At 41.5% G+C, this 15,759-nt stretch overlaps 1 protein-coding gene across 18 annotated transcripts in view; it reads left to right on the top strand.

The window, feature by feature from the left end:
• LOC102311757 (nck-associated protein 5) overlaps positions 1–15,759 on the top strand; it is a 177,153-nt gene that overhangs the window by 153,712 nt on the left and 7,682 nt on the right. For 16 of the 18 annotated variants that reach the window (XM_042219813.1, XM_042219812.1, XM_005920166.3 and 13 more), the window contains 4 exons: positions 4,622–4,945; positions 7,825–7,946; positions 9,736–9,865; positions 9,990–10,165. In XM_042219813.1, the coding sequence (XP_042075747.1) occupies positions 4,622–4,945; positions 7,825–7,946; positions 9,736–9,865; positions 9,990–10,165 (752 nt within the window). Of the gene's footprint in view, positions 1–4,503; positions 4,946–7,824; positions 7,947–9,735; positions 9,866–9,989; positions 10,166–15,759 lie in introns of those variants that run through there. The other 2 variants (XM_042219829.1, XM_042219828.1) reach the window with 2 other exon arrangements.

The raw sequence follows: 15,759 nt of genomic DNA, 5'->3' as shown, positions 1-15,759 counted from the left end.
CACTACGAATATGCAAAAGCATTTGCTCACAAAACACACGATGACCTTAAATGAATGTCGTGTTTTTAATTCCGCTCCAGACTCGTGAATCTCAACCCAGCAGCAGCGGTAACGTTTGCACGTCCTCTCCCGTTAATGCGGCAGGTAAATAATCAACTAACAGTGCATATTATGTTAGCGCGATCTGCCTTATTACAAAACCTGCCATTACTGTGCATTTAGGTGACCATGATGAGAGAGACAGAGTCTGGCTCAGATGCTGGCAGCTCTCGCAGCTCTTGCTGCAGTCTACCGTTAGCGTCTCCTTTCAGGCCAGGATAGACGAATGTCACCGAGCAGTGACTAAGTTTGTGGTAAAAGGCTTGCACCCATTTGCCACAGCAGATGCCCCGATTTCACTTTGGTAAGTGAATGTGTTTAATTGTAGGCAGGGACATTACTGGATATTCTTGTGTAATTGCTACAGAATAATTTATGTTATACTTTTTTATTGCTACAGAAGAATATTTATTTTATTATTTTACATTTACAAATTTTTTTTCCTGGGGACCCTGTGACACCCCATTGAAGAGCCGTAGGCTGTGGATCTCTTAAGATCTCACTGCTGGGTTTGTAAGGCCATGTTACTCCTAAATTTCTATCTTGTTCAAAGAGAAGATATAAAACAAAGTTCTAAGCTAATCGACCTTAGTGTTCTCCTTTTTTAAAAAAAAGAATCGATAAAGAATCGAATCGTTAAACAGAATCGAAAATGGAATCGTGAAAATCTTATCAATACCCATCCCTACCCACCGTGGTCTTCTGCTGCTGTTGAGATGCTCTTCTGCATACCTTGGTCATAATGATTGGTTATTGTACTTCCTGTTGCTTTCCTATTAGCTGAATGTAGTCTGGCTATTCTCCTCTAACCTCTGGCATCAACATGCTGTTTTTACCCAGAGAACTACCAAACACTGGATATTTTCTAATTTTTCAGGCCATTCCCTGTAAACTCTAGAAACATCTATGTTTTTGAAATACTCAGACCAACAACCATGCCACATTCAAAGTCACTTAACTCGACTTTCTTCCTTATTCTGATGCTCAGTTTGAACTTTAGCAGGTCGTCTTGATCATGTCTACATATCTAAATGCACTGAGTTGTTGCGTTACTTATTAGATTAGATATTTGCATTAATTAGCAATTGAACAGGTGTACCTAACAAAGTGGCCAGGGACTGTAGTTAAGAACTTAGGTGCTAAAGAGTCAGAAAGTTCCTCCAGAAGTTGGTGGAGATCAAAACAGAGCAAAAACAAAACTGAATATTCAAAGGTTTACTAACAATAGCAATAAAGTCTTAGTCTCCAAACGTAATATATTTTAACTAGATGGAAAAGCTGGCCATTGTTCTCTGGGGTTGCATCTTAATTAGTCTTGTTTGTATGCAAAACATGCATGCTGGTGACAGTGAAAAATCTATACATCTGCCAGTTCTCACAATTAAAATAAATGTGTTTGTTAAGGCTGAGTGCAGATGGAAATAATCTCCACAGAAGCACAGAGTTGGCAGATTGAGCTGCGAAGCTACTAATCAATCACAAAATACTTTTGGCTTGAGCCACTAATAATGGGTCTGAGCCATGTCACCAAAAATAAAAATGTTAATTGTCTCTGTATTCTGGTTAACAGGCTGCCTTCTTTACATTCTGCCAACTAAGCGCTTCCCGACAGCCTGAATTAAATATTTAATAAAGGTTCAGCTGTGGCTGCTCGTTGCTTTTCAGCACTGCTATAATGTCACGTCCCTCCAAAGTGCAGCATTCACAGGCTTTAATGCCAGGTAAACACATCAATCATATAAATAGTTTACATCCAGCCGGTTTATGATGCAAGCAGCTCGAGTTATGAATGTGGGCTTGGAGGTTCACACTGGTCAGTTATTGTACTGTGCATTAGAAGAATTTCCCTCAAGGCAGGTATTTTTTTCCTCATAAAGGGACAATAAATAACGTTTTGACTGACCCGGAGCTCAAAATGACTCTAATACGTCTGCAGAGGTTTGATGGCACTGTTGATCAATACTAATAATTCAGCTATTACTTCACCAGGTGCTGATGTGTGTGGTGTTCAAAACTTACTTTGTAGACTTTTGTTTTTAGAAAATGGCGCTGCCTTTTTAAAACATTTTTAACAAGCACGAAAGTACAAAATAACAGAAAAAGACTGTATTCTTCAGCCAAAGAGGAATAATTTCAACTGGATGTTTGCTCCAGCAACAAAAGAGATAGTACACTCTGTTGTATTAATCCAGCCTTACAATTTCTGTTGTGTTTTTCTTCCTCGAATAAACCCATTTCCACGCAGAGGAGGTATCAATAAGGCAACTCTCTCTGCTCAAACCCTGGAGGTTGTATACAGAAGTGATAGGGAGCTCATGAAAAACTAGATTATGTCCAGTCGTTGTTCCCTCTGGGTAGAATTACTGTGGACCTTGTTATAGTTTGGTTATAGAGGGCATTTTGAACTGCCAGGCTTGGCATTCAATTACACAGCCGTGTAATCTATGGCTCTCTCCGCCTTTCGCTCTCATATACAAGTAAACATCCATGTGCATACGGAGGCTATGACATGCACTGAGATCAGCATTTCTGTTTATTCCAGTACATGTAAGTGTCCTCGAGGGCCTGATAGCAGATACATTTGCAACTAACAGGCCATCTGTGCAATGAACATGGTGTATCTGTACATCCAAACACTTATATAAGGACTCGTTTTCACAGTATGTTGCGAAATCTGCTGAAAGTTGGCGACATGCACCGATTTTTCTTCTCAAAAACTCGCTCAAATATTCCCCTACTTTGTGCATCTATTGGCAATGCTTTTAAATTTAGATAATGTACATTTAAGTAATGTACTTGGCATCCTTGCTAGAAAAACGTCCAAAGAGAAAATGGTAGATGGTACGAGCTTCACATCTAAGTGTAAATATTGTTTTCTGTTTTTCTTTCTAGCGGTAAACTAATTCTGAAGTATGCCCGATTAAGTACTTGCAAATTCTTTTTAAAGCTCACTGTGAAGCACAACAGCGTTGAAAGAAACCCTTTAAGCTTTAGTAACACTGAGAGGCAGAATCTGTAAATATCTACGCATTTCTGAGAGACTGAAGAAAAGAAAGCCTTCAGGTTCGCTTTAAGAGTTTTTAACAACCAATACTTGAAGATGCAGAACTGAAAAAGTCTTGAACTTCCACTGTTTTTTACTTCAGACAACTTTTTAGGAGGTTTACACTCCAGTATCTCCGATCATACTTCTCATCTTTCTTGTGTCCAAGGAACCAGACTTGAGCAATAGTTCTCCAGACTTTCTGAAGGTCTTTCAAAGTGTTTCTTTAGACATTGGCTTCTTTTTCACTCACTGTCAGTCCAGAACGTGTTCCCAACCATTTTAAAAGGAATGGCTTTGTCTGTTAAGCCACTTAACTCTGACCTATAAGTTATTCAAGCATAAAAAGACTCCTAACTCAATGGATGAACCAGTTTTGTTTTTGTATGTAACAGACACCTTAGTGAAGAGCCTATTTTACTTTTTTAACTTTGTTATTAGCAGCCTGTCACAAAAACACTTTTTTTTTTTCAATTTCTTAAGTACAATCTATGAAAAATACCAAAGATAACTGTACTAGTATGGTATTTTTGCACCAGGTGATTCCCAAAGCGATATTAAATAAAAACTTGGTCATACCAAATTCCGACTTTCAAGCTCGTTGGAATTCTACAAATTTTGGTTTTGCTTTATATGCTGTATTTACATGTATGTTTACACATGCTTCATTAAATCACTATTTCCCATTTTCCTTGCAAAATAGAAAGAAGTGGGGGTGGCTCAAGGCTTTTCCCAGTGCTGTAAATTAATCTGAATCTTTTTGACCCAAGAATTACTTTGACGTACTTTTATCTCATTATGTAAAACTCTGGCAATGTTTAATATGAGCGTCCACCATTGGAACAGTATACACAGCTGAAAACAAGAAAAAGAATAACAGGTCCCTGGTAAGAAAGCTAATTAATCCTCAGTGGTTTTCAGTGTAACTCAGCAAAAAGTTGCAAACCACTAATAATTAGCCGATGTAACTGTTGGCCATTACCGTTCACAGTTACAAGGGCCTGTGCTGTGCTGAATGGCCATCCATCTGTTCCAGCCTGAGTCAAGGCTCTGCAAACTGTGGTTTCTAAACGACATCCATCTGTTCCTACTCGCTGTCACATCGCCTGATTACAACCCAGCGTGCACTCTGATGAATCCAAGGAGCATGTCCTCGGGTTGCAGCTCAATCGTGTATTTAGTTCAGAATTGCTGGCAGCAGGTGTTTCTTGTGTACTGTGTATATGAGAACTGTGTGCCTCTCACCATAGTGATAACTACAAATGGGCATCAGAAAGGAGCTTCCAAAAAGTACTGTGTCAGTTTAAAATGTTTTGTTTTCTCTCTTTTTCCATTTACATTGTGTTTTGAACCTGCTACAGATTCCTTGTTTACACACAACCCTTTCCGCTGCATGTAAATCCAGGTCCTCCTTTTCTTTTCCTGTGTCGTTGTCTCCTGCTTCTCCCAGACGTCACACTCCTCTCCCTGTCACTTTAGGCTTCGGCTGTCAGATGAGAACCCTGGACAGCGGCATCGGCACCTTCCCTCTCCCCGATTCTGTCACCCGGGCCAGCAGTCGCCACATCCCTAAATCCGAATCCAGCCCCGAGGGGGTGACCGGTGGCTCCTCTGAGCTCGATCGGGAGCCTCCCTCTTCTCACCCTGACCCCTCACAACCTGATGTGAAAGTGCCTTCCCTTTCAAAACCCCACCCGCATGTCTCTATGAGCATGGGTCACTCCCTGTCTGACCCCACTGTGACCTGCAGCAACGACAACGCCCAGGACACCCAGAGCCGCCTGCCCAAATTAGCATCCTCAGGTAAGACAGGAATATTAACTGTAAACAAATGCCTCACAACATAGCCTTCTTTTTCCTGTTTGTAGACCCTTTATAGTATTGACCGGTCATTTTAAGTGGAATGGCAACCCATTGAGTCGAGTCCCCTATGGCATCGCAGACAAGTTGTACTCATTGGTGTAGAGTGAATCAGATTGACTGCAACATGATGGGAGTTTCATAGATTAGAAGCAGTTACTTACAAACCTTTGCTGAGAGCGATTGCAGTCAGCCAGAGCTGGTCTCTGATCGTTTGGAGACAGGTTGCCTTCCAATAAGCAACCTGTTTAATTGTCTTGTGATTGAAACTGTTTCCTTAGGAGTTGAAGGCACTGCACGATCAACCTCTGGGGAACCAGTTGGTTGCTGCTAACTACTTGCATTCGGTCACCAAATGCAAAAGAAAAAAATCAATGCAAACACTGGGCACCCACCAATTTTTCCTAAATGGAATGAGGTTGTAGTCCTGAATGGAAATCTGTGGACGATTTTTTTGAAACAGCAGAGATGGCGATTGCCCAAAAAGGCCAACTGTTTGCTTTGAAACAGTCAAAGTGGAGAATACACCCAGCTACTCGTGTTGTTACACTGACATGAGTGCATCGGTATTGGATTAAACACCTAACCAAAATATCAGCCAAGTAAATATGGCTGGCTAGTTTGTGAATCTCTTGGATGAATATTTGATTCCTAGTCAATCTGCCTTTCAGGCCAAATGAACAAATCCACTACAATGACAGCGGTTTCATTTCTGAAGAGTTTCCTTCAAGGTTACAAGTGATGGTTGATGATTTTCTGCAGTATATCTACCTGCAGTAACCCTAGCTTGTGCATTCGCTTGTATAAGCATTACATTTACAACTTGCAGTGCTTCTTAAATCAAAGCAAAGGTGCCAGCCTCATTTATATCTTACAGATAATAGATGTCTGGCTTTATTAATCTAATATATCACTGATACTCATCAGTGCTTTGTACTGTTAGTTTTTTACAGCACTTTTTTTCTTTAAATTAACTTGAAGGTCATCAGAGCTGCCAGGATGTGGCACCACAATAGAAAGAACAGTGCTTTTCATTGTGCTTTTCAGGCTATTCATGTTTTCCATCGAGGTCACAGTGGAAATAAATTTAAATCCATGCCTGTAAACGTTACCATTATCATGTTTGATGGACAAAAAGCCTAGGCTCGAAAGCCTCAGACAGCTTATTTACCTTTCAGGAAGTTAAGTGAAGTATTGAATGTCACTGTACTTTATGTTAATGCATTTTCCTCCTGACTGCTCAAGGGCTCCCGAGGAGCAGACAAGAGGAAGCCGTTTGGTTTATTAAACTCTGATTAAAAGAAGAACCTTGTTTGTTCAGCTAATTCAGAGACTAATGCATCAACACTGACATCTGATACTCAGTTGAGATAGTAGAAAGCCATACACTCCCACTCCCCGAGGAAAACCAACAAATGCTATTAGATAGGCACGTCACCGCAGCCATAGATCATAAAGCACCTTCTGCTTCGGCGTCGGCCATGATGCACGGCAGAACTGCGGAGGGTAGCATGCAATCAGATGGCTAATTAAAGCTACAATAACACGCAGGGATGAGCGCTCACACCCGGAGATTTGTGCTTACAAGACATTAGGCGGCATCTCGTTCACCCCAGTGCTGCGGTGTCACTGCAGAGGCAGGAATCTGAGGCAAAACTACAAACATAAAGTGGCTCCTGTTGAGTCTTCCCTGTGAAACAAGTTGATTATGAAAGCCTTAACAGTAAGCTGTGCGTCTTTATCACAGGTTTTACCTCTTTGTCCTTTCCTTCATCATTATAAAAAATTCAAAAAAAGTAAAGGATACCTGAACAGACAGAACGTCTGTCACATTGTTTGTTTCGTAATGGGTGAGAGGAAGAAGGGGAAAGGACTTTTATGATCTCCATGCAGATTTCTCAGATGGAGACAGAACGCGAGCCAAAAGCAGCCCGTTATTGTAATGCAGCTGAAAGAGAGGTTTCTGAATGCGAGACAATTAAACTGGCGTCTGACAGCACTGGGTAGAGTGATAATAAGACGGCCCGACGTCATTTGGGGACGACAGCTGAAAGCTGTTCTGTTGGCTGCCAGGAGTCGTGGATGGAGCAGTCACAGGGTGGACGCTGTTAACATTTCATTCAGATATGCGAATGGGAAATGGGTTTGTAGCCAGCTGGATAGGTTTCGACTGAATAGATGTACAAGATGTACTCATCCCGTGTTTCATCAGCCTGTCAGCTCAAGGAGAAATTACCACGAGAATTACAGTGGTCTTTCCCTGCTCCACTCCCACGTCTATCTGCCCTACGTCCAAATATGTTGCAGTTTGTAGTTTATAAGTAAAAGTCCTTTTCGATTGTCGCTCTGAAGTATTTGACTGTTCCTCAAATGACTGTCGTGGTAGACTTCTGACTTGCTAGCTTTACAGCTGTTTCTCCTGTTTGTGCGGTAGCATTTAGCTGGCTAACAAACCATTCCGCTTCTGTTTTGTCGCTGAACAGCCTCTAGTTGAATTATTACCACTTTTTGGCAGCAGTGTCACATTACACACTATCAGGCACATCGATTAGCACAGCAAATATATCAATTTTAAGAGAAAAAGTAGTTGCATAACCTATTTGATCACTTATAATTTAATGATTTTTCAAATACTCAAAAATCCTGCGTGTATCTAGTTGCCGGTGGATATTCCACGCTCTGTTTGCACTTGGTCATATGTTAGTTCAGATCTTCTTGTAAAATTCAGTGGTCAGTGTTCGCCACATCACCTTCATCACCGTCTTATCATGTTTGTTATAAACCTCCTGCCTCATTTCTCTTTTATATCCCTCGATTTCTAGATGCAATCCAGACAAAGAGGTTGAGTTTTTGTGCCCCACGCAGCAACATCTCAGGTTCCACTGAGGACAAAGAGACAGAAGCAGAGAGGAAGATGAAATCCAAGGACCATGATATGCTGGGCGTAAGTGGTTTACATTACACTTAGTCTAAGTTGACATATTTGTGGTTCTTAAAGAGACTCGAGAGATACCCAGACACTGTCTCAAACTTTACACAGTTTCAAAGATGAAATTCTTTCATTAGCTGCAGAGTTGAAAATGGTCATTGCTTGTTTTTGAGGAATGAGGTAATAAAGTGGTGGCCACACACTAGCATTTTTCCCACTAATGTCACCAGGGAGGCTGTATACTTACCAACTGTTGAGGGTAACGTGTTGTGAAGGAGCTTCTTAGAAATATCTGTTTTTGTTGCAGTTAATTGCTTTTGAATTAAGCAGTTACAGTTTTTTAATGCGTTTCTTTAGCGCTGCTAAGCTAGTGAGATGGCAGAAAAGACAGCCTTTTCTTAATGGAAGTATTCACTTTATTTTGAATATATAGTTGAAAGGAGACAATAACTGCATCACAGTGAAATGCAGTGTGCGTGTGTTGAGAAAAATAATGATGGCCGTGCTGCAGCTACAGAGCATCAGTGCCTAGCTTTTAGGTCAGCTGAAACTGTCACTCCAAGGGGGATTAATTAGCTTGTTGCTGATTATGTGGTAGAGGAGAATACATTCAGATGTAGAAGTCCGGTAGGATATACTCCAATCTGACAACATAACCAACATGCACAAGCTAATTATTACCTTTATTTAACCAGTCCCATTGAGATCAAAGAAATCTGGCCAATATCTACAGCATGATGTGCAGTGTACAGATACTCACACAATCACTTCACTGATTAAAGTGTGTTTAGAATCAGATGTTTCTGCAGTTAGTCCATGTCCAAGGTGCACAGGAAGAAAATTAAAAGAAAAAGAATAACCCAGAAGTACTGTAGACTTTGCTCTCCTCAGCAGGTAAGATCACACAGGCCCAGAGACTGGTCTGCAACCTCGTGGCAACCTCCAGTCATGAGTGAAAAATGCGTATTCTCCTCACTTACGTTTCAGAAGGCTTTTTATTTGACAGTTAATACGGTAGTCTCTGTTTCTGGTTTGTGTCACACTTTTCACAGTTTCACTACCATTTAGCAAGTAGTTGAGAAGTGCTTGCAGACTAGTTGGCAACTGCTGCAACCACTAGAGACCAAAGCAATTAAAAGGAGGTTACTCCCCAAGCACAGTAAACCTCTTTGCAACTAGTTTCACCTAGAAAGCAACTTCCAGCAGCCAATTGCCAACAAAGTTATTCTTGGTTGCCAGGGGGGTTGTTGACCAAACTCTAGACCTGTGTGACTGAGGTCTTATAGACCTGGGATTCAAATAGTGCTTTTCTAGGCTTACTGACCGCTCCAAGCACCTTTACACTACAAGACACATTCATATGCACTAACGTAGTGCCTTATTACATGTTGTTTAGGTGCTTTAGCACCACATCAGGGGCATTTATAGGGTTAGTATAGTTGCTAAGGGGACACTTTGACACTTTGGGATTGGGATCTATGGCTCCCAGCCGGTCTCCAGGACTTTGTGACTCTGTAACATTACCGACTGTTTTATAATGTTGCAAATAACTTTTAAAAGTAAACTTTCTCAAAACTGTAGGTATCTACATATGAATAACTAAATTTGCTACTGAACTAAAAAAGAGAGAAGCTTAAACACCACTTTGCTTTGCAAAAAGTTAACTTAGTCATGAGGGCTATATTTAAAGTTTTTTCCTGGTATCTTCTCTGTGCAACAACCAGACTGCATAATAGCGCTCGTATGGATTTGAAGGCGCGTTATGTCTCTGTTTTAAAATGACTTTTTTGTTGTCCATGAATAGGAAAGAGCCTTGCGAGTGTGCACGTACTCAGGCAGCAGCAGCGACACTGAGACTGAACCCGAGGGGACAGGAAGCACTTTGGGCTCGCCGCAAAAGACCCTGATCAACAGAGCTAAGAGGAATGACTCAGGTGTGGTTGAAAATTGTAGTCGCTGAATCTTTCATGAAGCTTCTTCAGTCTTTATCTTTTGTAGAAGTTGGATCAAGTTTAACAAAAAATGCCTTTTTTGTGAATCTGTTTCCTGTGTTTCTAGTCGAGCAGAATGAGGACACCCTGAAGAGAAGAAGTGTGGAAAAATCCTTGTCAATCATGGACTACTACCAACACGACATGTTCTCGCACCTGGAGAAGGACAGCAGGAAGATTTCGCAGTACAACCTGCTGCACAAGGAGTCGGCCCTTGATGGAAAAGCTGGAGACAGGCTCAGTGTGAGTATTCAAACTCCTCATTGTTTCCCCGCTAATCAGATTCGCTCATTAACAGCTGTTTTACAGGCTTGCTGCCGATTCCCATCAAGCATTTTATTCATGTTAAACTTTCCTGCCGTCCAGTAGGTCACTTTCTAAGTGTTTCAATTTAGCGGGTGAATGTTCTGTATATTAATAGTTATTATTGATTGGTAAGCCTCAGAATACCATTAGAAAGAGAAAATGCACTACGCCCTGTGTTTGTTGTTCTAGGATAAATCAATTGGCTCTTAGCGTAGCCCAAAAAGAGGCACTTTAAAGTGTTAAAAGCCATGCAGCTCCCAGATGTATGCTTCTTTATGCAGCATAAAGAGGATGAGTATTGAGTCAGAAAAACGGCGCCTGACCTCAATGAAAGTCTTCCCAGGATGGAAGATGCATAATTTCGCTTTCCTTGCAGCGGAGGCAGAGGGAGGAAGAATAAATTGGACCGTTAGGATTCTCGTATGTCGCAAACTTCGGCAAGGAGACTCCTCAGATGGTCAGACTCCCAAAGCACAAGAGCTCTTTCAAAGTCACTAAAAATCCAAGGTTTTTTCTTTTTTCTTCCCGCTAGAGTTGTTTGCGCTCCCAAGGTTTTTCTCTTCGGCCGTTTGGAATCGTTTACAGATTTTCACGGAAAAAATCCGCCTAATTGCTTTCGATCACCTCACCCTCTTGTGTCAGCGGGTATTTGCCTACAAGTATTTAACGCTGCTGAATGACAAATTAGAATCAGAGACCATGAAATGGCCTGCAGCCTGCAATATGCTGGCTCTCTGGGACAAACTCTCTTACAGTGCGCCTGCCCCAGCAGCAGCAGCCCTGACATAAAAATCCATAATTTTAAAAAAAAAGGCCTGAGTCAGCACGACTTTTTAAGAAAAACTATTGTCTATTAGAGATGGGGGAGAAAAATCTCAATTTATGGTGTGGGCTGGTTCTCGACCTCTGAAGTCATCTTGGAATTTAAAATGAGATCAGATCGAATCTATTTGTAATCATTTACACCCACAAATTAGAAAAAATAAACATTTTTTCGAATTTAGATCTCATTCCCACCATTAAACAGTCAAGTTTTGTTGTGCACATGCAGCCTCCATCTGAACCATGCTGCAGATTATTATGACAAATTGCGCTGGGTGTAGGTGATGCAGTGAGTCCAGGGTGATTCAGCAAGTAAACACACACCCGAGTGTCCTGAGAGCGGCACTCGAGCACAAATGAATCCCCCTAAGCTCCGAAGGTCAGTTTGCTGACTCTGCCAAGTCAAGCAAAAACAGCGTTTCGATCAAGTATTACATTATTGTACAGAGGCCGATTCGCCATTTACCAAAGCAAAGTTCAGCGACTCCACTCGAACTACAAGCGAGGAAACAGGAAGAGAGAGATTTCTGATTCCGATCCGAGTCCCGGTGGACAGGCAAAGCATCGAACGGGAAGCTTTTGAAGTGACGCTGTGCGGCCAAGCTGCAAGCACAGCTCCATTAGCCCAACGGACTCAAACAGGACAAGCAAGGCTGTGTTTGTCTCATCCTCAGACCTGCCTGTCATGTAATTGGATGCGCAAGGCTACGTTTCCCAGTTGAGTGTTGGCTTGCAACACTTACAGGGACTGCTGCAATAATGTGAGGTCAGAAGTTCAACCCCTGAAACACCCAAGAAGCACGCCTTGTCAGAGTGAAACCCGTGAAAACTTGCTGTCATAAAGCTGCTCAACTTTCTTTAAAAAGCTGCTTAGTATTGTTTCACAGCTGTGAGATTATATTAGTGGGTGGATGTGCCTAATTCTAATATTCACGTGTTTTTGAGCACGTACTTTAGGACCAAAGCTGCAATGGCCCCAAATGCAGTTTATCAATAGGCCTCCATTGTACAGTAATACAGCGATAATGAGTGTTAGCTGCTACCACTTGGGAGTAATGGCTTTGTGTGTCGTAGCATTGGAGGTTTATGAACTGATCCAAGAGGTTAAAGAAACAGCTTCCTCAATAATAGCTGACACTGTCATGAGGAGTAATTTACTTGTAGACCACTTTGCAGGTTTCTAACTCTAATTTCAAGACACTTTGCGTTTGGTATGAAATGTGTCGTATTTTTCTGCTATTCGTATTATGGTAGTCATGTTTACTGCAAAAAGTTCAAATAAAGCAGCAACTTCCATACATGAATAACAAAAACAACGACATTTCAGAAACTGCAGTTTCTCTACTGGCTCTGAAAATGACTCGTTCCCCATAGACTTCCAGTTTTACAGAGGAAATAAACAACTTTCCACCCAGCAGCTAAAAACTGTTTTTATGGTTTTAACCAATTTCCCCCCAATTTAAGAGCCTGGCTGCTTTCACTGGAAGATGGGTGCCAACGCAAGTATCCACACCTGTCTGCTAGGCTAACCAAATAATGTGACGAATGATATCTGTTCCTGCTACCTTTAGCTTGTATCTCAAGTCCTGTTTCTCACAAGGTAAAGCTGGTTGTTGTTAATCCAAAGGTTAGTAGTTTGCATGTCACACTGTCCTTGAGTGAGATACTGACCCCAAGTTGGTCCCAATTTAGAACTCCTCGAACGAATGTTAGACAAAGTGCTTAAAGTACTTGTAATACCTGTTTCTTAGTACGCCTTTAGTACCAACTGAGTTTGATTATGTCTATTGCTACAAGACAGGATGGATCTATGCATGCGTGGGCCCTGTGATTGGCTGGTACTGACTAGGTATTTGGATTAATGAGCAGTTAAACACACATACCTAATGAAGTCACCGGTGAGTGGAAGTACCAGTCCGTGTAAAATGTGACTTTTCAAACCCAGGGAGACAAATCCAGATGAAGAGGAAGTCTGATTAGCTTTATTAAAAGGTAAAAGGTGTTTCAAATGCAACAACAGCACACCTGAGTTTGTCTAAACTTTTTCTTAGGTACAAATAGTATTGTAAACTTACAGTTTTTAGACAAAGCACCAATAAAAAACCCAAAATACAAATAAAAAAGAGCAGCTGTAAAATTTAACCTGTAAAGTTTGACTCCACCTTACTACTGCTGCATAGTAAATTTACTTACTCCGATGGGAACCCACTTACTGAAGCATCCTATCGCACTGTGTACGTTTGCTGTGATTTTACTAGCAGCTAATTCCACTGATTTCAAACTTCTGCGTTAAAATAAGCATTCGTGTCAACAATAACCTTATTCGTCAGCCGTGAACTGGCCGTAATGATCGATGACTGCTTCTGAACCCATTTACCCCGCATTATTCCTCTGAAAAAGACAATCTATCCGAGTGTCATCACCTCCTCACCCCTGGCTGTGCACGTCCACACCTGTGCGGCCGCTCTCCTTTTGTCGTGGCTCGGGACCATTTGACTGTCACCGGCTTTAGTTTGGGGAAGTTTGGTGGCTGGTAGCGGGCCTGTGTCAGAGCCCTGTGATTTAAGCGCCTTTAATAACCTTTCACAAACACTCAGGAGAGTGATGTAAAGCTCAGCGGCTCCCATCAGGGCCCTCAGAGCCCGTGCTGGCCTCCCATTCATCATCCTGACAGCACCTGACAGCCCCGCTAACGGCGCCCCCCGCCCCCCTTCTCCTTTCTATCCTCTCCTTCCTCCCAGTCTCTCTTTCTCCCACGTGTCTTTGCCTGTCTTCCCCTTCAGTTTTGCCCCTCTCTATTTCTGTCTCCCATACAACTCTCTTTGTCTTTCTTCCCAGTTGACTTTGCCCGCTTTCGCTCTAAACAGGTTTCCTTTGTCTCCTTCTGTCTTGTTTTTGTCCTCCTTGAATGAACTTTTGTGCTTTTATTGCTTTTCCTGCTTACTCATTACTTTCCCCCCTTTATTTCCACGCTTTGTCTGGGATATTGCTGCAGGAAAACAGCATCAGAACTTGTGCCAAGGTGTGGCATTGGTGATATTCCTGTGGCCCAGGTCCAAACAAAACCCTTCTGTGTAGCACAAATCAGCAGACTCCTCAAGCGTGGAACAGCTTGTTACCTTGGGCAGTAATTACATGGTGAGGGTTAGGGGAACATTTCAGTTGACATGCAGTTTGAAATAAGGCCGCTAGATAACCAAAACTGCATCAGTGTACAAATAAATATCAGCAGCAGGAATATGCGCTTCCCACTGTGTCACTGTCAGGCTGATAGCATCGCCAGAGTCAGATGGAAAAGACCCCGAAATAGAAAGCGAGAAGCCGCCATCGCACTTTCACCACACTGGCCCGCGATCAAATTACTCGCGCAGTGGTGACAGCAAAGACAACACATAGCCCGAGACAATAAATAAGTTATATTAGCATTTCCCCTCCCACCACCACTGTTGTCCTCATTGTAAAGTAACCCAGACGCTACGATCACACGATGCACGGACACGAAGTTGCTGAAATTCTGTCAGCAACAATAGAAAATGAGTTTTCCAATTACTTCTCCCTCCAAACTTTTCTCAAACCTGACACTGACCAAAGTTGTGATTTGTTGCCTCCTTTCAGCACAGTTCACACTGAATACACTTTCACGTCATTGAAACTGGCCATGAATAGTTTCTAATAACCATTCAACACCCAGCTTGATGTCTGTCCACAGCTGCTCTGATTTTCTTGCAGATAACATGGGAAAAAATTGTTTTGTTAGTATTAACACAAATCTCGCTTCATAATGCCTCCATGTGCTGAATACAGATCTGCTTCTATTAATTTTTTTTCTCATCACATCCTTTCGGCAAACTTAAATGCCAGCAGTGGACTTGTTGCTTTATTTTGAGGATGAACAAATAACATCTATGTCAAAGTCCTTGAGCTCTCAATCTTGGCTCGTAGTGACAGGAAGGTTTGCAAATTGGTTTACAGTGCAGATAATAATAATATCTGTCATCTTATTGCAAATTATATCTTCAATAAACCAGTCAAAAGAAGCAAGTCAATCCTCCATATACATTCATGTTAAAAATACATACTATTCAGGAGAAATAAACATGTTTGCAGCCTGTTACGAAACTAAACTAAACTAGATGAGGGCTCCTTTAAGCCACCCATTTTAATTGTATTAAGGTTCAAAGTTATGCAGTATTAAAGCATCATCTACGTATAAATATATAATGATGAACCATGCATGTACATACCAGCATAGCCATACGTTTGACACTCACTGATATGTCAGTAAATGGCAGTCGTTGCAATTTTCAACCTCAGAGTTTACTTCTGGACCAACTGCTTTGCATCAGCTGCTTTATTAAATAGAAAAACAAGAATAATAAAGTTATAAATATGCACTGATTAGTGTGTAATTATGTTTTCTAACAAACTGCAACTGCAGACTCAAAATATGAGGCGTCATGCCAATGTTTTATTATATGAGAACGTGTCCTCTCCACCAAAGAAGCAGAAATGCAAAGGAAAGAGAAAACGCAAACAACATTTAAATAAAATGTTATCCTCAATCTCCTGAACACTAACATGCAAAAATGTGGATAAATATACTCATTTATTCCTGATACTGTTATTATCAGCACATTAGACATGTGATGCTTCTGTCTCTGGACATCTGACAATGAGCTCGCTAAACAGCAGCAACAGCTGGTTATAAG

This window comes from Haplochromis burtoni, unplaced genomic scaffold, assembly GCF_018398535.1.
Source record: "Haplochromis burtoni strain Fernald_Lab_line unplaced genomic scaffold, NCSU_Asbu1 Contig_38, whole genome shotgun sequence".
Classification (NCBI taxonomy): domain Eukaryota; kingdom Metazoa; phylum Chordata; class Actinopteri; order Cichliformes; family Cichlidae; genus Haplochromis; species Haplochromis burtoni.
Note: the sequence above shows the minus strand (reverse complement) of the source record. Positions and strands in the feature narration are given on the sequence as shown.